Raw genomic sequence first — 27,489 nt, 5'->3', positions numbered from 1 at the left:
ATGAGTTACAACGCTCTCAAGTTGAGAGTTTGTGTTTGTTTTTTATTTTACCTGAAAATGGAGGATGGACATTTAAAAATGACTCTTTTTGCGTTTTGTGGCCATCGATTAAAAACCAGCAGTTTCCAAAAACATACACAAAAGAAACAGCATCGCACATGTGCTTAAACACGTTCCATCCTTGAATTTTGTGTTTGTACTGTTTTTGAATGTATCACCAAATGAAGCAAAATGCCTTTTATTTGTCCTTAACATTTTTTTAGGTGTTCAAGAGAAAAATCAATATTTTACTCTTTCCATGGCAGGTTTGCACCTTTTACTTTTTGTAAAGGTGGTCTGTTTGATTGATTAGATAACAAAATCCAATGGATAATTCACAACAGAATTATTTAATTTGTAGTAACTGCAGCAACTGACTACATTTTAGTAGAAATCTATTAATGATTACTTACTTAACTACTAAACCCATTCTGCTTTTACTTTTGTTAACGCTCTAAGATGCATTCTACTCGTAACGGTGTAGTTTCATGCTACTTTTATTGAAGACATCGCAAAACTCTCCTTTGACCGTCAAACTGTCAAAACACTGAAATGAAACGTTTCCCCGCAACGCACAGAGGCGACAGCGCCCCCTGTCGGTGTCCTCTGGCGTGAGACAGTGCGTGTGTGTGTGTGTGTGTGTGTGTGTGTGTGTGTGTGTGTTGTCTGAAGACTGAAACACACACGCGATGGTCCGTGCACTTTAACAAACTAACATATCACTGTTTCCGAGGTTTGGGGCATTTTTGCTGACACTTGTCAGACTTTGCCACACTCAAGATGGCGACGTCTTCCTTCTAGCTGCTGAGGGCGACGTCACATGACGTCACATGACGTCACACGACGTCAGACGTGCGTACGGTTGTGTTGACAGGAGCCGTAGGAGTTGTCAGCGGAGCAGCAGCAGTAGCCATCATCACCGGAGCCGAATGGAGTAATCACAAAGATATTATTCCACACCGCGTCCCTCGTACTATTTAGCAAACAACGACGCCATGGCAGAAGACCAGTCCTCTCAGTCCTGGACGATCGACAGGGATGACTACGAACTCAATGAGGTGATCGGTGAGTAGCTTAGCTTGCTAAAGTTAGCATCCTCGCCTCCCCCCGTGTCTCTGCAGCGGTGTCGGCTGCCAACTGCCACTAGTTAGCTAGCTAACGTTAGCTAGCATGTCTGTAGCTAACGCAAGGCCAGTCACAACCCGTAGCTCGGTTACACCCAAGGAAGGTTAACAGCTCAGCTGACTTTAGTCTCGTGCGTTCTGCACTTTCCATCTCGTTAGGCCGAATGAAGTAATGCGCTTCCAGCTAGTAGGAGAGCTAAGCTGAGATGGATCCGTAGCCAGCCAGCCCGAAGCTAAGCGGCTAGCTAACACAAGTTAGCTCATGGGTGCGTGAAGATTCGGCAGTTGTTGGAGAGGGTGGTGCTCTTAGACTGAAGGTATGACACGGATTATCCTGAGCTTTTCGTTCTTTGCTTGAGTCAAGGTAACGTAAACAAGTGGACATAAAGACCGATTGACGGTACGTTCTATTACGGTATTGTACAGTACTCTTGGATTAGTTACGCCGGTACTCGGTCCTAGAAACGAGCGTTTAGCACAATCTGGGTTTATCCTGACTGCGGTCTTCGACAAGCTCCCGAGGCCGCACTGGGCGACAGTTTCACCCGTGATGTCGTTCTCAGGGAGCGGAGCCACTGCAGTGGTCCAAGCAGCCTACTGCAAGCCGAGGAAAGAGAAGGTGGCCATTAAACGCATCAACCTGGAAAAGTGTCAAACAAGCATGGATGAGCTCCTGGTAAGAAACCGACCAGAACCTCTTGCAACAGAAGAATGGATTCATACTTATTATTATTATTATGGTTATTTACACCAAGTGTTTCATATGAGCCTAGAACACCTGTGAATTGGATAGAGAGGAATGTGTGACAGTTGCCTCTTTGATGGACACGTATGCAGATTTACCCGTATTGCAATTCCATCCCCAGTGAACTTAACAAAATATATAGAAGAAATTCTGTGTCTTAGTATTTTGTGATATTGATCACATCGGATGGAGTATATCGTTCAAATTGCAATTTCATCATGCCTGCCATCTCCCTATGAATAAAGATGCAACACGGTCAACGTCAGCAGGACAAATACCCAAAGGCAACGTGTTAAATGAGTGTCCAGAGACTAGATAGATGACCAGATGTCTCAGCCTTCCACTGATTCACCTCAACAGGTTCATTTATATTCTCAGTTTAGCAATAATCTTTCTAACCCAGTAAATCAAATACCTGACAAATCTAAATACATTGATGACATAATTGTAAATCATGTACAACTAACATTGCAATAAAGCAGTACGGACATTTTCTAAATCATAACCATACATTTTAAAGGGAGGGACTCAATTGGTAGAGCAAACTGTCCTTTGGTGGTCATATCTCTATATTGGTATGGATATACATGTAGCTTATATGTAAACTGTTGTATGTGCTTTTGCTCATTTCTAGTAGCCGCCTCGCAGCAAAGGGACTAATTTACATTTAAAGTAAAATTATACTTTTCAATACATTGCAATGTATGCCATCCAATGTAAATACTTTATTAAAACTCCCCTGTGTCCCAGCCCTTTTCTGATATGTAAAGGTCCTGAATGCATCTGTCATGTGGAAATGTCGTGTTGGCTTTGTGGTGTGCGAGCTGTTATTTCTGCTCCCTGTGTGACCTTGTTTCTCGTGTTTCCTTCTGTGTAGAAAGAGATCCAGGCTATGAGCCAGTGCCACCACCCGAACATTGTGTCTTATTATACCTCCTTTGTGGTGAAGGATGAGTTGTGGCTGGTGATGAAGCTGCTCAGTGGTGGTGAGTTCTGTTGTGTTCAAAGAAAAAGGAACTCCTGACGCGACTTGGCCGACTCTTTATCTTCACCTTGACTTGACTTTCTTCATAACACCTCCTTCCTTTGTCTTGTTTTTAACCTTAAGCAAGCCTGGGTTTGAACTTTGACTGAACGCTTAGTTTCCTGGTGATATAATCCCGTTGACATGTTGTGGCCCATTAGTAGGTTGTGTTCTTCTTGTACCCGGTTTATTTCAGACGTCTCCATGTCTCTCTCAGGCTCAGTGTTGGACATCATAAAGCACATCATCTCTCGTGGCGAGCACAAGAGCGGTGTGCTGGATGAGGCCAGCATCGCCAGCATCCTGAAGGAGGTCTTGGAGGGGCTGGAGTACCTCCACAAAAACGGGCAGATTCATCGGTGAGTTGTGGTGATGTACCTTGCTGTCATCACTGTGCGCCGCTCCGAGCACCGAGCCCTGCACGAGACCCTCCTTTTCAATATGTAATCCAGTGAAACTGCATAATTGAGGAAGTTTGTTTTAACAGAACACTCTGAGAAGAAAAGCCTCTTTATAGCCTCAGTGCCTTCTAGCATGTCAAGTATACATTGTTCTACATTAACAATCAACCAAAAAGTATTCTCATTTTTTTAACGTAAATTTTAAATCTACTGATCTATTAAGCGGTGGTGCTGTTGCTGCGTGGGAGACGTATCGGTGCAGAGAGCGGCTGCCGGTTGACTTGAGTCACTAACATGTAATTAGATCCACTCCCATTCTATGGGCATAGTTTGCGCTCAATGTATGCAAACTTAAAACAAATGAGGGCAGATGAACGGTGAAGTTTTTAATTGTTTGTTCATCTTCTGGTCAGTTTGCACAGCCTAACCTCCCCTGTGTCAACCCTCCCTCATGCACAGGGATCTAAAAGCTGGAAACATTCTTCTCGGGGACGATGGCTCAGTGCAAATTGCTGGTACGGTGTTTCTTTGTGCTTTTACTTTCCTTTCCATGTCTTTCCTTAATTAACGCCCCTCGATTGAGCGTTCATGTTTAGATTTGTGTGTTTAAGAGTTCTAATGCATCGAGCCGGCTCAACAAACAAGGTCCACCTTGTGACCCTTTTTTTCTGGAGATTAGTTAATTAGTAAATATATTTCCTCACGTGCTCCACAGACTTCGGTGTGAGTGCCTTTCTCGCGGCGGGAGGAGACATGACTAGGAACAAGGTCCGCAAGACGTTTGTGGGGACCCCCTGCTGGATGGCGCCCGAGGTCATGGAGCAGGTAGCAGGCTTAGTTTATCGATCGTACTCTTATGCCTCATAACTGGGCGATAAAAGAAAAGGCCGCAGCGCTCACATCTGTTTCTAATCTGCAGGTCCGCGGCTACGACTTCAAAGCCGACATCTGGAGCTTCGGGATAACGGCCATTGAACTGGCCACTGGAGCTGCACCATATCACAAATACCCACCGATGAAGGTAAGGCCCTCATCTCCTTTACCAGCCACATCATCTTCTGCAACGCCGCTTTGGCTCGATTAACAAGCAAAACATTTTAAGCAGAGAAATAGTTTTTAAACCACTAAACACTATTTCAGAGTTGTTTAGTCGTGGAGATGCTGATCAACCGTTTACTGAAGCTGTCCATTGTTCTTTACGTGTCCGTAGGTGCTGATGCTGACCCTGCAGAACGACCCCCCCTGTCTGGAGACGGGCATCACAGACAAGGAGATAGTAAAGAAGTACGGCAAGTCCTTCAGGAAGATGCTCTCTCTGTGTTTACAGAAGGATCCAGAAAAAAGGTCAGTTTCTTTGTTCTTCGCCAGATTAAAGTTGTGCTTGTTTTTCTTTCCATTAGAGAATACAATGAACAGCCTTGTGTCTCTTTTCCTATTTAGGCCAACTGCAGCAGAGCTGCTGAAGCATAAGTTCTTCACGAAAGCCAAAGTGAGCCTTTCATCGCTATTATTAAAAGTCACTGAAATAGTTTGAGTTGTGTGCGTTTCAGAGAGAATCATTTTTGATCCTGTAATCAAGGTTCTTTTCCTTGATACAGAACAACGAGTACTTGCAGGAGCGGCTTCTTCACAAAGGTCCCACAATAACCGAGCGATCCAAAAAGGTTCGATAGTCACTCATTTAAAGTGTATCGCTCTGTTTTGCCGTCTGCTCTCGCGTGTGTCCCGGTTTCCAAACGTGGATCTGGTCTTTGTTGTTGCACCACTACCCAGGTGCGTCGTGTGCCGGGCTCCAGTGGCCGCCTCCACAAGACGGAGGACGGCATGTGGGAGTGGAGCGACGACGAGCTGGACGAGGAGAGCGAGGAGGGCAAAGCCGCCGTGGCAGCGCTGCGGGTGAGACGCCACAAGTCCATTCAGCTGATTTGACAAGGCCCCTTTGCTGCGTCCTTATGGCCAGCAGGTGGCGCTAGTGGGCCTTTTGAGACAGCCAAGCTGCATCGTGCTTTTGCTTAGTTCTTAGTGTGTGCCAGTTGACTAACACAAGACTGCAGTGATCTGTCATGAGAAGTGATATTTGAGAATATCTGGACCAGACACCGGCTCATGTTCTCCAACATGTGTTCATGTTCATTCCTTGTCTTGCTGTGGGATTTTGCTCTCCGTTATCTTAACTGTGATTTAAAGTTGCCTCGTCTTTCAATCCTACAATACACATCAGTCCACACATTTGAGGGGATAAAAGGAGAATTGCATGTTTTTAATCCTGACAATCTGTCATGTCCATTCTGCAGTCCCCCAGAGTCAAGGACGGGCCTGAGAATATGCAGGTGAGTCCATTTGTAGTGGACATGACTTGAAACTCTTGATTTGTGACAATGCCTCACCTCAGCAATCTGCATGACTGTCCTATGTGTATCCATTGTTGTAAAACCCCAGAAGACCCACTGACGGATTTTTGATCCTGTCTCTCAGCTTTTCCCACCGGCCGATGGCTCCGCACCACATCTGCAGCCCCTTGGTGCTGCGAGCGAGAGCCCGGCCAACGCCGGCCAGTCAGGGGACGATGCTCCTCCACAGGCGCCCGCTCAGACAGCAAGTCCTTCACCTGCAGCCACTGCTCAGGTACGTGCACATTCCTCACGGGGCCATTTGAAACCTCTACACAGGCTCTTCATCACATTCTCTTCACAGCATTTCATGAAACGCATTAGCCAATGTTATCTTGTATTACTTGTGGTATAATGGGGCTCGTAAAGTAAATGCATTGGTTATGATTAAAGGTCTGGGGCATCGCTTTAGTTGCAGAGTGCAAAGGGTTATCCATTAGTAGAGGCTCCATAGCGCTACAGGTGGTCACAAACTCCTCTGTGCACCTTTAAGTTAAGCTCTCTGAAACCTCCTCACACCTACTTTACTACGGGAAGGAGGTGTGCAATGGACACCACGCACAGGCATAATTCACCTTGTGTTGTAGGCACCGTTTTTCTAACCTCCTTTCTGTGAATTCTAAGCAGATAGTTTGTACGCTAAACGGTTTTGCTCCTGCAGGATCCAGCTGTAGCGAATGCCAGCGTCCCCATAAGCCTCGTCCTGAGACTGAGGAACCCCAAGAAGGAACTCAATGACATCCGATTCGAGTTCATGTCCGGCAGAGGTACGATGCAGCCGCGAGCGCTTTCTCTTCTATCTTTTTCTAAAAAAACGCTCCCGTCTCCACCTCCTCTTCATTTCTGCTCTCAGATTCGGCTGATGGAGTTTCTCAGGAGTTGGTCTCAGCTGGTCTGGTTGATGGGAGAGACTTAGTCATTGGTAAGAGATACAGGACTATTATCAGTTTTCTGACGTAATATTCTCTTGTCTCTTTACTTGGTTCTGCCAGTTTTTTCTGCCAGCGATCAGTAGGAACGAGCCAAAAATACATTCCCGTGGATATGTGATGAGTAGTAAATGTTCTGACACGATATAATCTGAATGCATGTCATCTGACAATGTCCTCCCACTTTTTTTATCTTCTGTCTAGTTGCTGCCAATTTGCAAAAGATTGTTGATGACACTCATAATAACAAAAATGTGACTTTTAAATTGGTAAGTACACTCTGTACTCAGACTCGTGTATATTCCGGTTCTCTACACAGACCGTATAAGCAGTTTACAGCCTTGTTTCCTTCTCTTCCAGGCATCCGGCGTGGAGGAGTCTGAAATTCCCGATGATATTAAACTCATTGGATTTGCGCAGCTCAGCATCAGCTAAGTCAAGTCGAGCCACAAACAGAGGATAGAAACTAATGGTATTGCACAGCTGCATTGTAGTCAATTCCAAGAAACCACTACTGCCAAAGAGAAGAGGAGGAGACCGGGAGCTGGCAGCAGTGGGACACTACTGCAGGATGCACGAGGACCACGTTGGAAAGGGGCTCAGTTCATAACAGGAATCACACTTGAAACGTTTACAGTGCGCTTATACAGTAAATGGGAGGAGAGCAATCAACTATATCAGCTCCTTATTTCTTTCTTTCTCCCCCCACTTCATTTACATAAGCACAATCCAAACCATCTCCTGCCAGTACTGGAAGTGATTGCCTTTTGTTTTCAGCGTTTCATTTTCTTTCTTTCTTTAATCAACTGTGCCACAAAACTCACTAGAGTGTCGTGCTTACTTTATAAGGCACTTTATGCTACACTGAAATTGAAAAGCCTTAGTCAGTCATAGATATTACCAGTTTGTTTGGCAAAATAATGGAGCTTACTTTGATTATTTGGTGTATTTCATGTATGTCGATCCGAGAGATCTCAGAAAAGCTCCAGTAACGCTGACAAATGACTCTGAGTCGCTTTAGTTTTATAAGTCTGTACATTCGGATGGATTTTTACGATGACCGGATTCCAGAGTGTGGTGGTTTAGTCAAAACGTAACCAAAGAGTTTAGGCTCTGCCCCCCTTCCCCTCTGAAACAACTGAAATGTACACCGCACTGCAGCAGCAACCCGTCAGACACCGGCTCATGTTCCCTCATCGCTGCCTGCCTCATATTCCTGTACTATGCAATAGGTGTTTCCTTTTCTCTGTGTGTGACCACACGTCGCTAATGATATTTCTCTTGGGTTGAATAATTCCACTTTTTTGCTCTTGTTGCTCACTAGGAGCTCGAGAAGTTTGCCAGGCAGTTTTGCAACCTGCAGGGAGGTTTTACTTCCAAGTTTTCACAAGAAATTGAACATTTGACCCACGGCTGCAGCGCGTTGAGCCGGTTACTCGTTACTGATTTCACAGCTCAGGAAGAAGCCAATGAGTTGCTGTTGTCTCAGGCCGACTTGACGGGTCAAGTGCTGCACGTAGAAAAACTGAAACTGTTCAACCAAAGTGAAATAAAGTTTAAAGGGGGAATTTGGGAAAATGGATATTTTTTTTTCTGTCACTTGTCTCAAGTGGTTTTACGCAGATAGTTTGGTGTTATTCGCCTCCGTTTCCCACAGCTGTGTTTTAGTGCTCCTTAGCGAACGTTAGCATGCTAACATGCTAAACTAAGATCACGCCATTGGACGTCACCCTGTGAGCTGGTCGGCGGGCGTGCGGCTGCACACGCTTGGTTTCGTTGCCATTTACCTGCATTGAGATGGATCACTGAAAAGCTCAACAAATAAAACCTCAACACATAAAACCCAAACCATCTGCACGCCCAGACACCCCCGGTACACCGTTCAGACATTGGCACAAGTGGCCCTTTAAACGTCCAGGGGCCGCTTCACAAGCAGCAACAGCTCCGTCGCCGCTCCTCGTGCAGCTCGGTGTCTTTGTGTCGCCCCGAAGGGCTGAAAACTGGCTCCTAGTGGTACTGATGTAAGTGGTGTATGTAAAGACTCCACGCGCACACCCATCATGAGGTTGTTGTGTAACCATGTAGATGCATCGACTGTTCACTTGTAAATGGAGATGAAGGCGGAATGAGACTCCGTTGGATTTGCTTTGCAGTCTTTCCCCGGTTCACTCATCATGCACACACTCTTTGCTGAATTGGCACCTTACTGACATGTTAACGCGAGTGTGTTCATCACTCTGCAGGTGATGTCATGACGTGTCCCCGGCTGTGTAATGAGACGGAGCGCAGGTCAAACTTCTCTCCCTGTGTGTGATAAAATGATTGATTATCAAAGGCTTTAAGCTGAAAGGCACTTCGAGGTCCTACTTTACTTTCCTCTTTGTTCACTCATCAGAAAATCACCGTTCTGTCTCTTATGGAGTCACTGAATGAATAGTATTTAATCATTTAATTGGCAAGTACATTTTTCTTTTTTACAGATCATTACATATATTTAAAAAAAAAAAATTGATTACGAAATGCATAATTTGAAGTGGAATATTTGTGATTACATACAAAAGCGATTCCTTGACATGTATCTTATTAGAAATGACAACACATGCAAATGATTTTAGTAGCTGAATAAAGTCACATGATGAAATCCAATGATTGAGGACAATATTTGATTAAAGTATGATTCTTACAGTCTAGTTTTCCTTGTTTTTTTGCTTTAACAGGTCAACCATTTGGTCCATTTAATTACTGACTACGGACAGTTAAACATTTATGTTTCACTGTCTAACGGGAGCTCGGATCGGAAATCAGAGGTCAGAGTTTCACACAAGTTCTGCAGTGTGAAGATGGTGGATTTTGGAGAGATCCTGAGAACCATCGGAGACTTTGGCTTCTTCCAAAAGATCATCCTTCTTGCGTTAGCCTTCCCCAACTTCTTATTCCCCATCTTCTTCAGCAGTTTCCTTTTCATGCAGTCCGATCCGGAGCGACACTGCAACACGGACTGGATCCTCCAGGCTGACTCCAACCTGACCACGGGCCAGCAGCTGAACCTCACGCTGCCCCGCCAGGAGGACGGGACCTTCAGCAGGTGTCTGATGTTCGTCCCTGTGGAGCGGGACATCGGAGACATCCGGGAGTACGGGCTCAATGAGACCACGGCGTGCCAGCAGGGATGGAAGTACCACAGCAGCGTGTACGAGGCCACCATAGTCACGGATGTAAGTGGCTGATGATTCGGGAGCGGTGCGTTTCTTCTCAGCCCTGCTGATCTTCCGCTGTCGTTTGGCAGTTTGACCTCGTCTGTGACGAGTCGGAGATGCCTCATCTTGTGCAGACGATATTCATGGGCGGTTTACTCGCTGGTTCATTCATCTTCGGCCCTGCAGCTGAATCGTAAGTGACTAGAAACAGAGGAATTCGGTCAAGTGCAAAGAAACCTACAGCTTGAATGTAACGGGGAACTACTCTCTAACTTCCAGGTACGGACGCAGAAGAACCACGCAGTTACCAGTTGTTCTCCTGCTGATATTCGTCACAGTTGCTGGCGCGTCTCCAAATGTCTATGTTTACATGTTGGCACAGTTCATAGTTGGAGCTGCACTCGGAGGATATAGAATTAACTCCACCGTATTGGGTATGACTTGATTTAATGCAACCAACATGTCTGATCTCTGTTCAATAGAAATCTGTATTTGTAGCTGTGAAGAGACTGAATTCCGTTGTAGCTACAGAGTGGATTGGAGTCACCAAAAGGTCCATGGCCGCGTGTGTGAGCCAGATGTTTGCAGCTGTTGGACAGTGTGCCATGGCTGGCTTGGTCTATGCTATCCGTGACTGGAGAAAAGTGCAGTTTGTCATAGCAGGAGCGCAGGCCTTTATATTCCTGTACATATGGTGTGTGCTGTTTAATACTATTCTTTTGATTTGAATGAATCTTCTTGGTTGATCGGTTTACGTTTTGTGAGTGACTCCCAACACCTCGATGCGAATGATCCTTCCAGGTGGATTCCGGAATCTGCGAGGTGGTTACTTGGACAGGAAAGAACCGAAGAAGCAAATAAGTTGATCCGTAGAGTTGCAGCGATCAATAAAAAGAAAATTCCAGAAAACCTGCTGGATGAGGTAAGTCACACCCTAATTCATTGACCTCTGACACTTAACTGTGCAGCTGTGAACAGGCGTGAATGTGTGAACGAGTCTGCGTTTGGACCATGATGGGTGCTGAGGGGCGGGGCTTAGGACAGGTTTATACAGGTGTTACCTGAACACCCCGTGTTATAATAAGACATTTGCCCCTCAGGTGACTGAGAAACGAGAAGTCCAAAGTGGAGGAATCAGAGCAATCTTGACCTCATCAGTCCTGATGAAGTATTTGTTTGTTATATCCTTTGCTTGGTAAGTTTCAAGCACCATTTGGAAGCACGTTATGTATTTAATTAAATACATTTTTTTTTTATTTGAAGGTTTTCATTAAATCTAGGCTACTTCTGCCTCGTTCTGAATGTGGGGAAGCTTGGTCTGAACATTTTCCTGGTTCAGTTCCTCTTTGGGATCACCGAGGCGCCGGCACATTTCCTCTGTATTTGGGTTCTAGAGTTGATTGGGAGAAAGAAATCGCTCATATCGTCCCTCCTGACCGGCAGTTTCTTTTGCCTCCTGACCCTGGCGTTCCCTCGGGGTAAATGTCCCGTCCTTCACGTCCAGCACATGAAAATACAGCCGACTGTCCGCTGAACTCTAATTTAAATTCCAGACAGCGCCGTTGTTATCACGGCCCTCATTACCGCTGGGAAGTTCTTTTTGAACTGGGGGGGCTCCGTATGCATGGTCTACATCCAGGAGTTGTTTCCCACTTCTGTCAGGTAACCAAATAGAAGTCTAACAAGTCCTGTGCATGGGTTTAGATCTTCCATTGTGCATCTGAAGGTGGACTCCACTCTCGCAGGCAGACAGCCGTTGGCTTTGGCTCCATCGCCTACCGAGGCGCCGGCCTGCTGTCTCCTTTGCTCAACGTTTTGGCTGCGTACCACCGGTCCATTCCCGTCGGGGTCTTCAGCAGCCTGACTCTGATCAGCGGGGCGCTGGTCTTCCTGCTTCCGGAGACGAGGAGAAAAGAGCTTCCCGATTGGACGAACGAGGCCGAGGGCAGCAGGTACGGGGGCAGGGGGATTCAGTGAGGAGTCGTGTTTTCATGGGATCGGTTTCCACCATCCACACTGCGTCTGCCTCAGGACGTTCTGCACTACCGATGGTGCTAAATCTCTTTTGTTCCGTCCATACAAAAAACAAAATGTAAAAGGACAATTTATGGACCATTATGGACCATTCGAGACTCGTACTTTCCCGTCCGCTTCAATCGGAACTACTCGTCACACTTGTGTGATTGAGTTCAAAATAACGTTTTAACAAAAAGTCAGACAGGTGAAGATCTGAATTATGTGGTTTAAAGATTGTCTTCTTTTATTTCTAGGAATATGACCAAGAAGAACACAGGAAGTGACGCCAACATCGTCGAACACAACAGCAGAAAATCCACCAAACTCTAGTTGGAATGCCATATTATTATAGGGGGTTTTCTTGTGTATTGTCAGAGCTATATATACAATATATATATACAATATATATATACAATATATATATATATATATATTGTATATATATACATACACACACAGTAGAATACTTTAGTTTGGACACAATGTTTCCGTCAATCTTGCCGATTGGCCCCGTTGTTGGTTCACTGCGTCTGACGGAATCGTCTTTATTTCAGTCTGTTACTGTTTCACTGTTCTAGCAGCAGCCGGCTGCTCTTGAGAAAGTTGGCTGAAGAAATAATAAACCCAGATCATGCACAGCAGCTAAAGTGCAGAAGAAGTCCGTGAAGTACGGGGAACAATGTTGAATGCATAAGCTGGTGGGAATGTAAACACTGAGTCCACAGGAGGAGGTTTGACTTGTCCACCATTAACACGCTCGTGTAACGATATGAGTGGTGACCTCCACCCGCTGCTTATCTGTCTGAAGCCGCCGTGGCTTTATGATCGGCGGTCAGATCATTTACATGTGAGCTCACAAGCAGTTGAGTTTCACATTCAGCAGAGATGTGCGACTTTACCAGGATGCAACATTCTGTGTGTAAAGCTGCAGATGCGTCACATCCCATCGGAGATCAACCCTGAAAAAAGAATGTTTTCTTTATGTTTGACCCTTTGACACACGGACACGTGAGAAGTTCTACAGATGTATTTTCCCATCTGGATGTTTTGAAAGGCTGTATTGTATTTAACACAGACACCTAATGTTAATCAATTAACACATTATGTCTTAATCTTAATAAATAAAATAGAAAAGTGAACTTGTTTTTCATATTTTCCATGGTGATAATATTATTATAACTAGAAAGGCCGTGAACCACTATTAAACGCACACAGGAGTCATTGTGGGGCCTTTCTGTTTCTTTTAAACCCAAACGTCTTCTCTTATATACAAATGTGCAGACGCAACTTTAGTGTTTGACTTCTTTATGAACATTTCATAAATTCTGCTTTGGGGCTTCAGAGCCTCTGACTGGGAACATTTTATTGTCAGCTGTTTGTCGCATGACGTAACAGGTTAAACGTCCATGTCAGAGGGCGTCAGAGAGGTTTCATGCGTCCGCGTGTTGCAAAAGTTGCAGAAAGATCAACAGGACTTTCTGTGAAAAGCACACTGGCTGGATAGAATCTACACTCAAGCACCCAAGTGGCAAACGGTTTTTATCTTCAACTTTAAAATACAATCTTTCATTTTTCAAGATCGCTAAAATGGGCGTTAAACAATTCTTTGGTGGAGGAGGTGAGAGTTTAATGACTGCTGAGGTAAAGAGTCATTTCTTTTTATTTATCTGCCTCATCCTCGCTGACTCAGACAGTCGGGGTTTAAACATTAACCGGCTTTGCTTAAAGGTCACCGTGCAGCAGCATCTCCGAACCGAACATGGCCGATTTTGGAGAGATCCTGAAGAGTATTGGAGAATTTGGATTATTTCAGAAGATCACTCTTTTTGCTCTTTGCCTCCCAAATGTTATTCTGCCTTTTCAATTTGCCAGTGTGTTTTTCATGCAGTCCGATCCGGAGCGACGCTGCAACACGGACTGGATCCTCCAGGCTGACTCCAACCTGACCACGGGCCAGCAGCTGGACCTCACGCTGCCCCGCCAGGAGGACGGGACCTTCAGCAGGTGTCAGATGTTCGTCCCTGTGGAGCGGGACATCGGAGACATCCGGGAGTACGGGCTCAATGAGACCACGGCGTGCCAGCAGGGATGGAAGTACCACAGCAGCGTGTACGAGGCCACCATAGTCACGGATGTAGGTCACAGGTCCCTCTCATATTTGTAATCTACATATTAAATAGTGTGAATAAAATGACTTTTCATTCCTTTTTCTACAGTTTGATCTAGTTTGCGATCAGGCTAATTAAAGGCTATTCGCTGCAGGACAGGCCGCCCTCGCTGGTCTGATGTACTTCATCAGAGACTGGAGACTGACTCAAATGATCACAGCATCCCTACTTGCTGTCGTTGCGATTTACACATGGTGTGCGCTTTACTCCTTTTTTGACACCCTTTGGTTTAAAGGTAAATTGCGGGTCGCTGATGAGTGTCCCTTATTTCCGACAGGTTTATTCCAGAGTCAGCCAGGTGGTTGTTGGAAAGAGGAAGGACAGAAGAGGCTAAACAGCTGATTACCAAAGTGGCAGCCATCAACAAACGCACTGCCCCAGAGTCTCTGCTGGGAAACGTAATCGTACGTAACAACAGTAATTTGGACTGTGCCGATGTGCATTAAAAAGCTTAGAAGCAGATAACTGACTCACATGAAGCGTTATATAAGAGCGTGCATCACCTGTCTGTTGGATGAAACAAGCAGGCGTTATACGTGTCGACCTCTTGTTCATTACAGATTGTAAAGAAAGAAAGTGAGAACAAGGGAGGCCTAATAATCCTTATCCAATCATCTGTGCTTAGGAAGTATTTCTTCACCATAACATTGGCATGGTGAGTGACTCCACTGAGCCAATAAGTTATGCATTGACATGCCAAGTAACAACCTATTTTAAAATTCATATTTCAAATGGTTGAATACTTTGCTTTTTGTAAACATTCAGGTTCTCATTGAATGTTACCTACTTCTGCCTTTCATTCAATGTGGGACATTTTGGCTTGGACGTCTTCCTGACACAGCTCATGTTTGGTGTGACAACTCCCGGCTCACATGCTTTGCATCTGGCTGTTGGAGACTTTGGGGAGGAAAGTGTCCCTGATGTCCACTCTGCTGACAGGGGGATTCTTGTGCGTCCTAATCTTAGCTGTTCCCCAAGGTAACGCACTTCACAATGTCTTCCTCCGGCTGTCAGTCAGTGCAGCACTTGTGTCCACGCCAGTGAAATGTCACTGGGTGGCCTTTGATCAGATTCAGTACAGATACTCATCACATGATGTTAGGGATCCCCTGACTTTCCCTCTAGCGCCTCCTGCAGGTGATTCAGGGTAAAATCTCATCCATATTACATTGATCACCTCATTCTGAGAACAACCGCGCTATCATGGTTGCTTGTTCTGAGGTAGGTTTTTTAATGTCTGTCCCTATTATTCTGTTTAAGGTAACGATGTCGCTGTCACCACTTATCAGCAATATCAGGACGTTTTTTCATCAACTGGGCCGGATCCATATGCAACGTGTACGTTCAGGAGCTGTTCCCCACATCCTTTCGGTAAGCCCTCTCCATCTCACTGTCTCCATCTCACTGTCTCCATCCCACTGTCTCCATCTCACTGTCTCCATCTCACTGTCTCCATCTCAATGTCTCCATCTCACTGTGTCCATCTCACTGTCTCCATCCCACTGTCTCAGGAATCAGGAATCAGGAAACATTTATTTGCCAAAATATGTCAAACATACAAGGAATTTGTCTTGGCGGTTGGTGCGCGACAGTAGACAGACAAGACAACAGTGCACAAGTAATAAAATAAAGTGGAATGAAATGCTAGTGCAATGGGTTAGTAGAATAAGGCTAAGGCTATGGGTTAGTATGAAACAAGGGAATAAAGTTAAAAAATGTTAAATATTAAAAAGTTAAAGAAAAGTATTAAGCATAAAGTGCACTAACAAACAAGTAACAGACAAAAGACAAAGTGACAAGTGACAAAGTGATGAATTACAGTTAAAGTGGCGTGTGCAGTGTGAGGGGGGGTGACCGGTGGAGTGTTATAGTCAGTCAGTGGGGGACCGGGCTCTGTTGATGAGCCCGACTGCCGACGGGAAGAAACTGTTCGTGTGGCGGGAGGTCTTAGCCCTCTCGTAGAGATGGAAGGGGCACAAACAGTGCCCCTTCTCACTGTCTCCATCTCACTGTCTCCATCTCACTGTCTCCATCTCACTGTCTCCATCCCACTGTCTCCATCTCACTGTCTCCATCTTAATGTCTCCATCTCACTGTCTCCATCTTAATGTCTCCATCCCACTGTCTCCATCTCACTGTCTCCATCTTAATGTCTCCATCCCACTGTCTCCATCTCACTGTCTCCATCCCACTGTTGCCATCTTAATGTCTCCATCTCAATGTCTCCATCTCACTGTCTCCATCCCACTGTTGCCATCTTAATGTCTCCATCTCAATGTCTCCATCTCACTGTCTCCATCTTAATGTCTCCATCCCACTGTCTCCATCTCACTGTCTCCATCCCACTGTTGCCATCTTAATGTCTCCATCTCAATGTCTCCATCTCACTGTCTCCATCCCACTGTTGCCATCTTAATGTCTCCATCTCAATGTCTCCATCTCACTGTCTCCATCTTAATGTTTCCATTCCACTGTCTCCATCTCAATGGCCGCCCGTAATAGTGGAACGGTCCCCCCGAGGGTTCCAGCCGGGTACCTGTTCTACTCTGTCTCCCCTTCTGGAGCCCTCAGTAGGCATCTGGGTTGCCGCTCTCACCATCCGCCGCCCACCGCACGGTCTCCAGAGGAGGAGGCCATTTCGTGGTCGTCCGGCGGCGACTCACTGGGAGCGTGTGATGGGCCTTGCGGTCCGGCTCCAGGCCACCTACTCCCTTCCCGCTGGGCCGCCGCAGCGATCTCCCGTTCCCGCTCCCCGACTAGCTCCTCCAGCCCCGAGACTACTCCAGGCCCCGACTCGGCCAGTACCGGCCCCGAGACTCCAGGCCCCGACTCGGCCAGTACCGGCCCCGAGACTCTCAGTCCCGACCCCGACTCGGCCAGTACCGGCCCCGAGACTCTGGGCCCCGACCCCTCCAGTCCCGGCCTCGAGACTCATGACTCCGATGCCTCCGATCCCCGCTCCCCGACTCAGGTTGCCTCCCTCCCATCCCGTGGTCCTCTCCCTCCCTCCCGTTGGCGATTTGAGGGCCGTCTGGGATCCGGCCCTTGAGGAGGGGGTCCTGGCAGGGGGTCCTGGCAGGGGTTGCAACAGCGACTCCGGGGGCTTCCCGCTCCCTCCAGCTGGCAACTCCGGCTTCCTGCATCCTCCCGCCGCTGACTGCGGAGGTGTTCCGTGTCCCTGAGCCGCCGCTGACTGCGGGGGTGTTCCGTGTCCCTGACCCGCCGACGACCCCGGAGGTTTCCCGTGTCCCCGAGCCAGCCATTCCAGAGACGTTCCGCGCCCTGCAGTCGCCGCTCCGGAGCCGGCCAAATCACCAGAGGCTCCCCGGTTGTTTGCCTGTCCGCTGGGCCGACCCCCAGAGGCTCCCTGGTCGTCCTGTCGCCCGCCCGGCGGTCCGACCAACGTCTCTGGTTTCCCTCCCTCCCACCCCTTGTCCGCTCTCTGCTAGTGTGAGCCGCCTGGAATTCGGCCCTTGAGGGGGGGGGGGGGGGTACTGTCACGGTGTAGTTTTATTTCCTGTCTTATTTTGTAGTTTTCTGCTTCTTGTCTCCTTGGGTAACTTCACTTCCTGCCTTGTCCTGTCATCGTCTGATTGATGTGATTGTCTGATTGTTTCCACCTGTGTCCCATCACCTGCACCTCCCCAGTGTATTTAAGCCGTGTGTCTCCTGTCACACGTCATTGTCAATCGTCCTGCCTGCCTCTCGTTCCTGCCTGCTCCTCAGTTCCTGTGTGTGTGTGTGTTTTTGCCCGTTGGCCTTTAGCTTTTTGACTATTAAAGTCTTCTTTTGTTAATCGACCTCTGCATTTGAGTCCTGCCTTCCCACGCATCCCTGACAAGTTTAGCATCAGGAAGTTGCCGGTCATCCAAGTTTTGATGTCTCCAAGACATTCTTGAATTCTAACTAACTGGTCCGTCTCTTCTGGTTTGATCGACGAATACAGTTTTGTCTGCATAACAATGGAAGTTTATGCGATGTTTCCTGATAAGATCGCCCAAAGGAAGCATATAGAAGGTAAATAAAATCGGCCCAAGTACAGAACCTTGTACCAACATTGGTGGTCTTCGAGGATTCACCGTTTACAAGCACAAACTGGGATCGATCCGATAAGTAGGATTCAAACCAGCTGAATGCAGTTCAGTATGTAGTGCTGTAGTTGGTTTCCGTACAGATTGACTAGTCTCTAATTCAAAAGATGACAATATGATGACAATATTGTTAAAATATAATTCCTTTTTGATTTACCCATAAACCTCGTCCTTTTGAGTTCAAGTAGAAAAGTTTTAACAAAGTATTTCCACAAAAATCTTTAGTAAGTAATGAGCTCTCTGATGTAATTTACCATGTTGAATAAAAAGTCATAAGAACTCTGTTCTATGTTTAAAAATATTCCTAGAGTACAGTAGTATGTTGAAACAAATCATAAAATCATAGTATAATACGTTGTACTATGAAAGCCTGTGGAGGGAGTGTAATGTGACGACGCCTCTCTTCCACTGGGGTTGTTGTCCAGTTCGCCCTGTTTTTGTATTCTTTAAAGGAGTATTTATTACTTTTACACGTGTCTTGACTCCCTTTGCGGTCCTCTCGTTTTCTGGGGGACACTCCAACGTGGCGGTGCTGGTCAGCCTCCTTTAGTCCACTTTCTCCCCTGAGAACTGTTGCCCCGGGAAACCCGGCTGGCACCAGAACCCAGCCGGGTCACCCAGCCACTATGTCGCCGACTACATGTGCCTCACAAAAAATGTTACATAGTGGTGGTTGAATGTTTTATTTTCTCCTATCTTTGTAAAGGGAGGACAGTGTGTACTTCACTCATCATTGTAGTGATTCCAGAGAAGCTCTTCCAGGTCAAATGAATTGAGCCTTTAAAGAGGCTGAAGTGGATGATAACAGTCTGTAGTTCATCAATGATCATCATATACGCAGCTGAAATATATAAAAAATACTTAGTACAGGTGGTACTGTGGAAAATGACATTGTCCAGGTAGGCGGCAGCATGTGCAGCGTGCGGACGCAGCACCCGATCCATGAGACGCTGAAACGTGGCCGGGGCCCCAAACAGCCCGAAGGGGAGTCTGGTAAGTTGGTACAAACCGTACGGGGTGGAGAATGCTGTAATCTTCTTGGACTATGGCGACAGAGGAATCTGCCAGTAGCCCTTAGTTAAATCCAGTGTCGTAAAGAAACGTGCAGTGCCGAGCCGGTCCAGGAGCTCGTCGATCCGGGGCATTGGTTGGCATCAAACCGTGACACGTCATTCACCCTGCGATAGTCCACGCAGAACCGTACAGATCCATCCTTCTTAGCCACAAGGACAATGGGGCTGCACCAGGCACTGTTGGACTCCTCTATTACCCCCAACTCCAACATACTGGCCAATTCTCTCCGAACCACTTCTTCTTGTGTTCGGGCAACCTGTAGGGTCGTGACCTCACCGTCACGCCGTGGTATATCTGTGTACCCCCGCCCCTGTCAGACCGCACCACCTCGTAGTCGACGTCCCCCACCTGCCGTGTGACCTCGAAGCGCCCTTGCCACTTGGCTAGGAGTTTAGAGTTGGAAGAAGGAAGTAATACAAGTACCTTTTCTCCCGGTGTGAATCGTCGCAGCCTGGCCCCTCTGTCGTACAGCCGTTGTTGTCGCTCCTGGGCCTGCAGCAAATTCTCCCGTGACGTCTGGCCCAGTGTGTGGAGTTTTGCTCGCAGTTCCAGGACGTACTGGATCTCATTCTTGCAGGGGCTTGGACCTTCCTCCCAGCTTTCTTTAATCAGGTCCAGCACCCCTCGCGGCGTCCTGCCAAACAGAAGTTCAAAGGGAGAAAATCCCGTGGAGGCCTGGGGGACCTCCCGCACTGCAAACAACAGAGGGTCAAGCCAGTGGTCCCAATTACGTTCATCGTCGCTAATAAATTTACGGATCATGGACTTTAGAGTCTTATTCATGCGCTCCACCAGCCCATCCGTCTGCGGGTGATACACGCTAGTACGAATGGACTTAATGCCCAGTAACCCGTAAAGTTCTCTCAGTCTGCCCGACATGAACGAGGTGAGTCCGTTCCGCTCGAACGGAACCTCCACCAACGGCAGACGACGTAACGGCGTCAAAATCAGGTCATTATCCGGTCTAGCGTTTTCTCGTATCCCATGTGACCAGCCATCGGGTTATAGTGAGCCGCCTGGAAAATCATTTCCCGGTGGCTTTTCGGCACCAGCAACTGTGTGTTTTCCTGCCCCGTCAGAGTGTCACGACTCACTCTATACAGTCTGTCCCTAATCAATGAAAAGTGCGGAAATGGCCGCTGCGTCAGGGCGTACCAGGTGACCATCAATACAAATCACTTGGTCGTAGGCTGAGCGTAGGGTATCGTCACGAGACTGTTCGAGTGGAAAATCTTTCATGGAGCGAAACTCGGAAGCCGGCGGAGTCTCTACGGGAGTGATCTTCTACTTGCATCAGACCAAGGACTCATCTCTTTTCTTGTCTTGCTGGACCTCAGTGCCGCATTTGATACCATAGACCATTGTATCCTGTTGCAGAGACTAGAACATTTAATTGGTATCAAAGGAACTGCACTCAGCTGGTTTAAATCCTACTTATCGGATCGATCCCAGTTTGTGCTTGTAAACGGTGAATCCTCGAAGACCACCAATGTTGGTCACGGAGTCCCACAAGGTTCTGTACTTGGACCAATTTTATTTACCCTCTATATGCTTCTGTGGCAAGCGTGAGGTCGGGGAAGACTGCCCCGATCCTTTATACTTTAAATAAGGGAAAAAAAGAAAACCAGCAACGCCACCCCGGGAGGTAACCCAGGGAAAAAGAAAGAACAAAGATCTATGACTAAAGTAAATTTCTAAATTTAAGCAAAAGGACAACACAAGTTCGCTATACTGAGCAGGCGGGAGACGTGTTTCCAAAGGAAATATACAAAGTTTATTTCAACCACAATAAAAACAATAAAAATCTGTCAAAAAGGTTACCGTGTTTTTTCAGGGCCGGGGCCTTCGTGCTCAAGGTGAGTGGGGGGGGGGGGGGGGGGTGAAGGTATAAACTTAAAATGGGAGCACCACAATCCACTCTTTAACACTCCAAAACACACACAAGGATAAAGCAAAAAGGGAGTGAATAAGACACTACACACGAGGGGACACCTTCACCAAAAAGGGTTCACCAGTGAGGCCTTCAGCACCTGGAATCACAAAGAGGGAAACCAAGAACATATTCAAAAACAAGAATTTACAAGTACCAAAAGACAAATCCAAAAATAATATCAAATGATACAGGGTAAACGGGTTTTTTTTGTGCTTTCTCCCCTAGCAGGTCACCGTAGATCGTAGTTCCTTCTGGACCCTGGTCCTGACACCTGCCGTGGCCCTGCTGCCGCCTGCTGCTGCCATCATCATCATCATCATCATCATTATTTTAGATATTAATCATATTACTGTACTCGTAAACCAACATTACCCTCTCCTAAAGTCTCTGTGCTCTCCCTCCCCACAGGCTTCTGTGGATGGTGGTGATGGTGGTTCTATCTGATTTTTTTTTTCTGCCATTTAGCCCCGATATTCATTTCTGTAAAAAGCAGTTCTCTTTTTCATATTGACTCCGGCTATAGCACTGAGCCCCAATGGCTACTTCTACCATGTCCATGATGGAAGTGGGAGCAGCAGGCTATCGCATCAACTCTATTATACTGGGTATATTATTTTACACCACATGATTTGTATCTTCTAAATCAACCTTTACACAATAAAACATTATCAATGACTATTATGATAGTCATTGATAATGTTATAATGTTATAATAACAAATTTATTGCAATATATTATTTAATCATAATATCATTGACACCAATTGTTTCGTGGCTGTTACAATGTCAGCTAATGTACCTTTAAACTGTAAATCATATTGTAGAATTTTTTAAATGATTCTAAAGTTTGTGACTTGTTAACTGTGTATCTGTCTGATGGCAGGATGGAGCCACCCAGAAGGCCGTGGGGGGCGTGTGTGACCCACCTGTTTGGTACGATCAGTGCGTCCTGCCTGCTGTGATCTACGTCATCAACTAATCGCCGCAGCTCCAACTGCACTGCTTGTTATCTACATATGGCGCTGATCAAGTGCTTATTGCCTTTTATATTTGCATTTGTAAATTATTGAAGATTTGAGCGGAAAGTTTCTGTTTCTGTGAGGTTCGTTCCAGAGTCGGCCAGGTGGTTGTTGAGCAGAAGGACAGAAGAGGCTAAACAGCTGATCGTACAGACGCACTGTTCCTGACTCACATCTCACATCTCCGTTCTTCATTATCCACGTGCTTGGGCGGTCATTTTATGCTGCTGAAAAGTATTTTATCATTACTTTTACCTATCCACTTGTTTAAAAAAATGTTTTTTACCAAAGACCATTTTTGTTACAGATTGCTGTGAATGATGCTGGGAACAAAGAAGGCATTCAAGTTATTTTAAGATTAACTGTATTGACTAAATTTCTCTTCATCACAATGTTGGCATGGTGAGTTGAAATTTCTATTTCTTAAAGATGCATTTTTAATGTAAAAGTATAAAAAATCACTCTTTATATAGTCATAAACATTCAGTCATTTGAGCAGCCTCATTTGGAAAATGTGCTGATAAAGCCGCACAATTGTGTTTTTCTAACTAAGGTGGCGAGTTGGGAGGTAACTGGAAAATAAGAGGTTAATAAAGCTGCATAATGTAAGATATTCAAGGTCCCATCTTCCACATGAATAATGTGTTTTCTTCCTGTCTTTAAATTCAGGTTTTCACTGACTCTTTCCGTCTACTGCCTGTACTTCAATATGGGAAACCTCGGCTTGAATATCTTCGTCACCCAGTTGCCATTTGGTGCCTTTGGAATACCTGCTCATTTACTATGTGTGTGGCTGCTGGAGGTTTTGGGCAGAAAAATATTACTTGTAGCAACACTTCTGACAGGAGGACTCTCTTGCATTCTTGTCTTGGCTGTTCCACAAGGTAGCCCCATTTCATGAAAATCATAACTTCTTGTTTGTTCTTGATGTCTGTTTTCAACTTTGGTTTTCCTGTTTCTTTTTTCTCATCAGGAAATTCCTTTGCTGTTACGTCCTTGGCCGTTGTAGCACGTTTCTTTCTGATCTCGGCTCTTACCGAATGTGACGTCTTTGTGCAGGACTTGTTCCCAACATCTGTTAGGTAGGTTTTCAAAGGCTTAATGTGCAAACATCCCAGACCTTGAAGAAACCGCATTCAAGACGCGGTAAAAGGTCTTTGGTAAACTACTTAGGTTTCCAATGGCCTTACATCTTCAGGTACAGCACCCCTGGTTCCAAAGCTGGGACATGAATCTAAAGGGGACCTTGATTTTGCCATCAGGGCCCCTGAGCTTTGAAACAACCTGACTTGGGGTGAACTCTTTTTTAAACATTTCATACAGTACCTTTTGATAGATTTCTGTTCATGGGATATTGTCTTTGAATTGTTTTTATTGTAGTCTAGTATTGCAGCAGTACGTCGTTAATATCCTGGGTGCTCATTATAGCTGTATGCTGGACATCTTGTGGTTGTAGTTATTTACAATGTCGAAAAAGAGAATGTTTCACCTTTGTTAACAGGTCTGATTGACAGCCCTCTCACTCCTCACTATACACACCACAGTCGGGGATTACTTGCAGTGCGTTTGGCTCACAAGCGAACCGAGCTACCAGTACACACACCGATGTACCTCACCGCAACTCAGCTGCTGCTCAGCAGGCACACAACTTGTGGGGTATAAGGCCGGCACCCCTCGAACAGTTTACGCATTCTGGAAACACCTGCACCTGGCGGATATCTGCACTCTCTCCAGGTTTGAACTGCTTTGGTTTTCTGTTAAAAGGCTTTTCTCCATCATGCGTCTGCTGTGCTTTTTCAGTCATTTTAGGTGTGCTGTATAAATAAGCTTCTTTTTACATTATTCTATGTGATCCCAATGTGAAAGGTCCATTGTTCCACTTCCTTTCCCCTCCAGACAAACAGCCACAGCTTTCGGAGCCATGTCAGCCAGACTAGGTGGATTAATGGCTCCACTGCTCAACATGCTGGCCGTGTACCACTGGTCCATCCCCACCACGGTCTTCAGCAGTGGAGCGCTCTGCTTCCTGCTTCCTGAGAAAAGAGCTTCCTGAGTCAGCCGATGAGGCCGATAACCACAGGTGACTATTGCAAATACAGTATGTTCCATCATTACCAACCCGTCATTGTCATCAGACACATTCATCGGCCGTTTTATCGTTTGCTGCCAGATTTCTGTCATTGATCTTTGACTTTCAGAAAGGGGACCTCCGCAAAGCGGGCCAGCTTTTCAAGTTCAATATCAACCAACATGTAAACGTGTTTAAAATCCATGTTCATACACATAATCGCTTTACATCAAATAATAGTAGAAAAATAACAAATTACCATTTGCTTGTGTGTGTATTAATTGAAGGCTTCATGTGTCAATGAATGTAATAAAGCTGTTAATAATGACCTACATTGTTTTTAGTTATTTTTACACTTCACATACACAAGATATAAATCAGATGTTCCTAATCTAAGCAGTAAGCATGGCTCTATATATGTGAATAATTTCTATATGCTTGTCCTTTCATAAAACTGACTGTTGTCATGTGATTGTGTTCTACTCATCAAAGTTACAGATCTGTCTCTTAATATTTAAAAATGGTGGGTACATAGAAACTGTACCAACCACACAATATTAATTTCCCTGATAATTGTAGAAACAAACATATATCTTACTCAAGAAAATTATTTGCGAGATTTACAGTAAATTATCTGAAAGCTAAGGATGTAAATTTGACATGTTCTTGCCTCAGTGTCAGATACGAAAATCAATACCACTTTCATGTCTGTATGTTGCCCTTCACTTTAGTTTATTAAACAGTGCCTGGCATTTAATTCAGTCAAATTAAAGACATGATTAATCAAAACTGCATCAGTGCTTTGCAATTTTATTCCAGGGAGATCATCAGTAAGAAACAGCACTTCACATTCATGTGGAATCACTTTACAAGTTATTCTGAAAATGTTAAATCCTTCACTTCTCTTTGCATTAATGTTTTTTTTTTAAATCACATCTATGTAATACATTTCATTCATTTTCCAGCTTTGATGTCACACACACATTCGGTTATTACCACACAAACGTGAAATCTGATTAATAGGACAGATGCTTGATACAGATGTCTTAATAAAAAGCAGAAGTGAATTAAATCAATAATCCTTGTGCTTTTAAAAAAATTAATGGGAAGTGGTATTACATCCGTACTCTTAACAAAATTCCTTTCTTAAAAGCATGTTAATATTTTTTGGGGTGTACTTTCCAACAATGTGCATAACATCACATTATCCAATCAAGTCATCCATCCAGCTACTACCTGTGCTTTCGGGTATTTGCTCCATGCTGTTGTTCCCAGACACTAAAAGACTGTCCAGAAATACATTTGCATCCGTCGGCGGCGACACAGGCAGCAACTGTGGTTCAGGTGCAAAGATGTCGTCAGCACAAGGACCTGTCCAAGCGGAAGGAGCAGCAGTAGATGACGTATCTGGACCAACCAAATCATCGGTGGAGTTGGTAGCTGGGCTGGATGGCAACACAGTAAACACATCAGTAACTCCGAAGATGTCATCCAGAAAGTTGGACGCTTGGTTCGAGGAAGCGAAAGCTCCTCCTTGGTGAGGCTCTTTTGATATGATGTGAGTGTCGAGCTGGCTGAAAGGGTCCGAGGAAGTGGCTTCGGGCAAAGCTGCGCCAATGAGAGAAGATACAGATGTACCACTGGGGCTGATTAGATAAGAGGAATCTTGAGGAACTCTGCAATTCAGATCAAGAAATGCTTCACCAAACACGTCTCTTCCTCCTTCGTGTGATGCATCAAGCTGTTCATTTGGATTGTGAGAAGATTCTTCAGCATTTATCTGAAAGGCCAACGGGTCATCGCAGGCTGAACTGGCACCATTGCCCAAACAATCATCATTTATCCATATAGAGCTCATGATGTCATCAGGAAGTATCTCAGCTATTAACTGATTGGTCGACTCCTCGGATGCCTGGCTAGCTGACTGCAAAGTTTTTGTCAGATCTTCAGACTCAGCTTTTGTAGGATCCGTTACAGACAGGTCTGTGGACTCACTGCTTTGTAGATCTGATTCAGGATCATCACTTTGTTCTGTAGCGCTTCCATCATCTCCTGTTTCACTTGTTGAAGTCTCGTGCCGGTTGGATGGCTCTGTTGATTTGCTTAAAGACCCAATCGTGTTATTGTCCATTGTGTTAGTCTCCGGGAAAGAAGGCCGTCCCTTTAAATGCCCTTCGGCCTCTTGTTCGTGGAGCGGAGCTTGAGAAAGGTTGCCCTCCTTCTGGATCTCTTTTGTTACGGCCTCCTCAGCCTCTTCTGTCTTTTTGTCATGATCAAGTGTTTTATTATAATTGACTTCATCTTGCGCAGCCAATTTTGTGGCTTCTTGAGGCTTCTCCGAGAATGACTGAAAGAGCCTTCCTAAGAGGCCACCGCCAGGTTTGACATGTCTCGGTTCAACCCTGTTTGCTTTGTCATTTCCACCTGACGTGAAGATCTCTGACAAAGGAGTCTTTGCTTTGGACCAGGATCCCAGTTGGACTTTTGTCTTTTCAGCCTGTTTTGCATTTGTTCTCACAATAGGCTTCTTCGGATCACTGCCATTTTCATTGTCCTTGGCTGACTCAGTCTTTTCAAATTGTTCCTTATTCCTCTTAAGACCAGCCTCCTCTCCATGCATGTCTTCTTCCTGACTGAGAGTGCTTGGACCTCCTGATTCACAGCGGTTGACAGAGTTTCCTGGAATGAGATGCGCTACCTCAGCTGGCTTTTGGTGTTTCACATCCTCTTGAGTTGAGTTAAAAATGTCAGTGAAACTCTGAGAACCAAGTGATTCCTCAACCTTGTCTTCAGGTCCATTCAGAACCGTTAAATCGGTCTGTGGGACCTCTTGGTTGTTCTCCACATCAGCAACGAGCTGTTTTCTGCTGAGCTTGAATGAGATTTGATGAAGATTATTTTCGTCACTGCCATCTTCTGTATCCTTGGATTCATTCACTCGACTCAGGTCATGAGCACCGTCAACATCTGGAGCAAATCGTACAGACTTCTTAACTTTTTCCCCATTAGCGTGCAGCCTGTTAGAGGCTTGATAGTTTGGTTTGGAAGTGAGGGCCATATTTGTCTCTCCATACCTCCAGTTTGTGACAGGATCGCTCACAGGAGGCAGAGAAAAGTTCCGTCCTGTCGAGGAGACGCTGTCTTTGGCTGGATCACTGCTGAGTTTTGTTAGCTTGGATGGCCACTTCTCACTTGAGGTTTTCTTCGATTGCTCGTTGACCCCTGAAATAAAGGAGCTCATTCCTCCACCATGGTGAATCTTTAATTGGTTG

At 45.6% G+C, this 27,489-nt stretch overlaps 2 protein-coding genes, 1 long non-coding RNA gene and 1 pseudogene across 7 annotated transcripts; all 4 read left to right on the top strand.

Annotated features, from left to right (window-relative positions):
• Nucleotides 1–268: 268 nt before the first annotated feature.
• Nucleotides 269–9,298, top strand: LOC120815614 (serine/threonine-protein kinase OSR1). The gene is made up of 17 exons (XM_040170425.2): nt 269–1,104; nt 1,727–1,839; nt 2,786–2,894; nt 3,150–3,291; nt 3,793–3,848; nt 4,049–4,158; nt 4,253–4,354; nt 4,544–4,677; nt 4,774–4,822; nt 4,932–4,997; nt 5,107–5,229; nt 5,628–5,663; nt 5,809–5,958; nt 6,385–6,490; nt 6,577–6,645; nt 6,857–6,921; nt 7,013–9,298. The coding sequence occupies exons 1-17, from the start codon at nt 1,035–1,037 to the stop codon at nt 7,085–7,087; spliced, it is 1,575 nt and encodes a 524-aa protein (XP_040026359.1). The 5' UTR covers nt 269–1,034; the 3' UTR covers nt 7,088–9,298.
• A 25-nt stretch (nt 9,299–9,323) lies between these two features.
• On the top strand, nt 9,324–13,004 carry LOC120815612 (solute carrier family 22 member 13). 4 transcript variants are annotated; one of them, XM_040170424.2, is made up of 11 exons: nt 9,324–9,459; nt 9,606–9,867; nt 9,939–10,042; nt 10,129–10,283; nt 10,375–10,543; nt 10,651–10,771; nt 10,950–11,044; nt 11,113–11,327; nt 11,403–11,511; nt 11,595–11,801; nt 12,120–13,004. In XM_040170424.2, the coding sequence occupies exons 1-11, from the start codon at nt 9,419–9,421 to the stop codon at nt 12,193–12,195; spliced, it is 1,554 nt and encodes a 517-aa protein (XP_040026358.2). In that variant the 5' UTR covers nt 9,324–9,418; the 3' UTR covers nt 12,196–13,004. The 4 variants fall into 4 exon arrangements, with proteins under 4 accessions (XP_040026358.2, XP_077954681.1, XP_040026357.2 ...); XM_078098555.1 differs by having other exon boundaries at nt 9,337–9,459; nt 9,603–9,867; nt 11,130–11,327; XM_040170423.2 differs by having other exon boundaries at nt 9,337–9,459; nt 9,603–9,867.
• Nucleotides 13,005–13,485: 481 nt separating this feature from the next.
• Nucleotides 13,486–24,233, top strand: LOC120815615 (solute carrier family 22 member 13-like; annotated as a pseudogene). The gene is made up of 7 exons (XR_013467092.1): nt 13,486–13,999; nt 14,082–14,227; nt 14,311–14,437; nt 14,594–14,688; nt 14,799–15,011; nt 15,294–15,404; nt 24,046–24,233. The product of XR_013467092.1 is annotated as a solute carrier family 22 member 13-like (transcript).
• On the top strand, nt 22,245–22,824 carry LOC120815616 (uncharacterized). Its single transcript, XR_013467035.1, has 3 exons — nt 22,245–22,383; nt 22,457–22,551; nt 22,703–22,824. It is a non-coding gene; the product is annotated as an uncharacterized LOC120815616 (long non-coding RNA).
• Nucleotides 24,234–27,489: the final 3,256 nt, after the last annotated feature.

Source organism: Gasterosteus aculeatus, chromosome 3 (genome assembly GCF_964276395.1).
Source record: "Gasterosteus aculeatus chromosome 3, fGasAcu3.hap1.1, whole genome shotgun sequence".
Lineage (NCBI taxonomy): Eukaryota > Metazoa > Chordata > Actinopteri > Perciformes > Gasterosteidae > Gasterosteus > Gasterosteus aculeatus.
This window is presented reverse-complemented; position numbering and strand designations above follow the sequence as displayed.

Coding starts and splice junctions, on each gene's coding strand:
- LOC120815614 (XM_040170425.2), top strand. CDS start 1,035: ATGGCAGAAGACCAGTCCTCTCAGTCCTGGACGATCGACAGGGATGAC. Junction 4,355..4,543: donor ACAAATACCCACCGATGAAG/GTAAGGCCCTCA, acceptor ACGTGTCCGTAG/GTGCTGATGCTGACCCTGCA. Junction 5,664..5,808: donor ACGGGCCTGAGAATATGCAG/GTGAGTCCATTT, acceptor CCTGTCTCTCAG/CTTTTCCCACCGGCCGATGG.
- LOC120815612 (XM_040170420.2), top strand. CDS start 9,493: ATGGTGGATTTTGGAGAGATCCTGAGAACCATCGGAGACTTTGGCTTC. Junction 10,772..10,949: donor CAGAAAACCTGCTGGATGAG/GTAAGTCACACC, acceptor TTTGCCCCTCAG/GTGACTGAGAAACGAGAAGT. Junction 11,045..11,112: donor TTTGTTATATCCTTTGCTTG/GTAAGTTTCAAG, acceptor TTTTATTTGAAG/GTTTTCATTAAATCTAGGCT.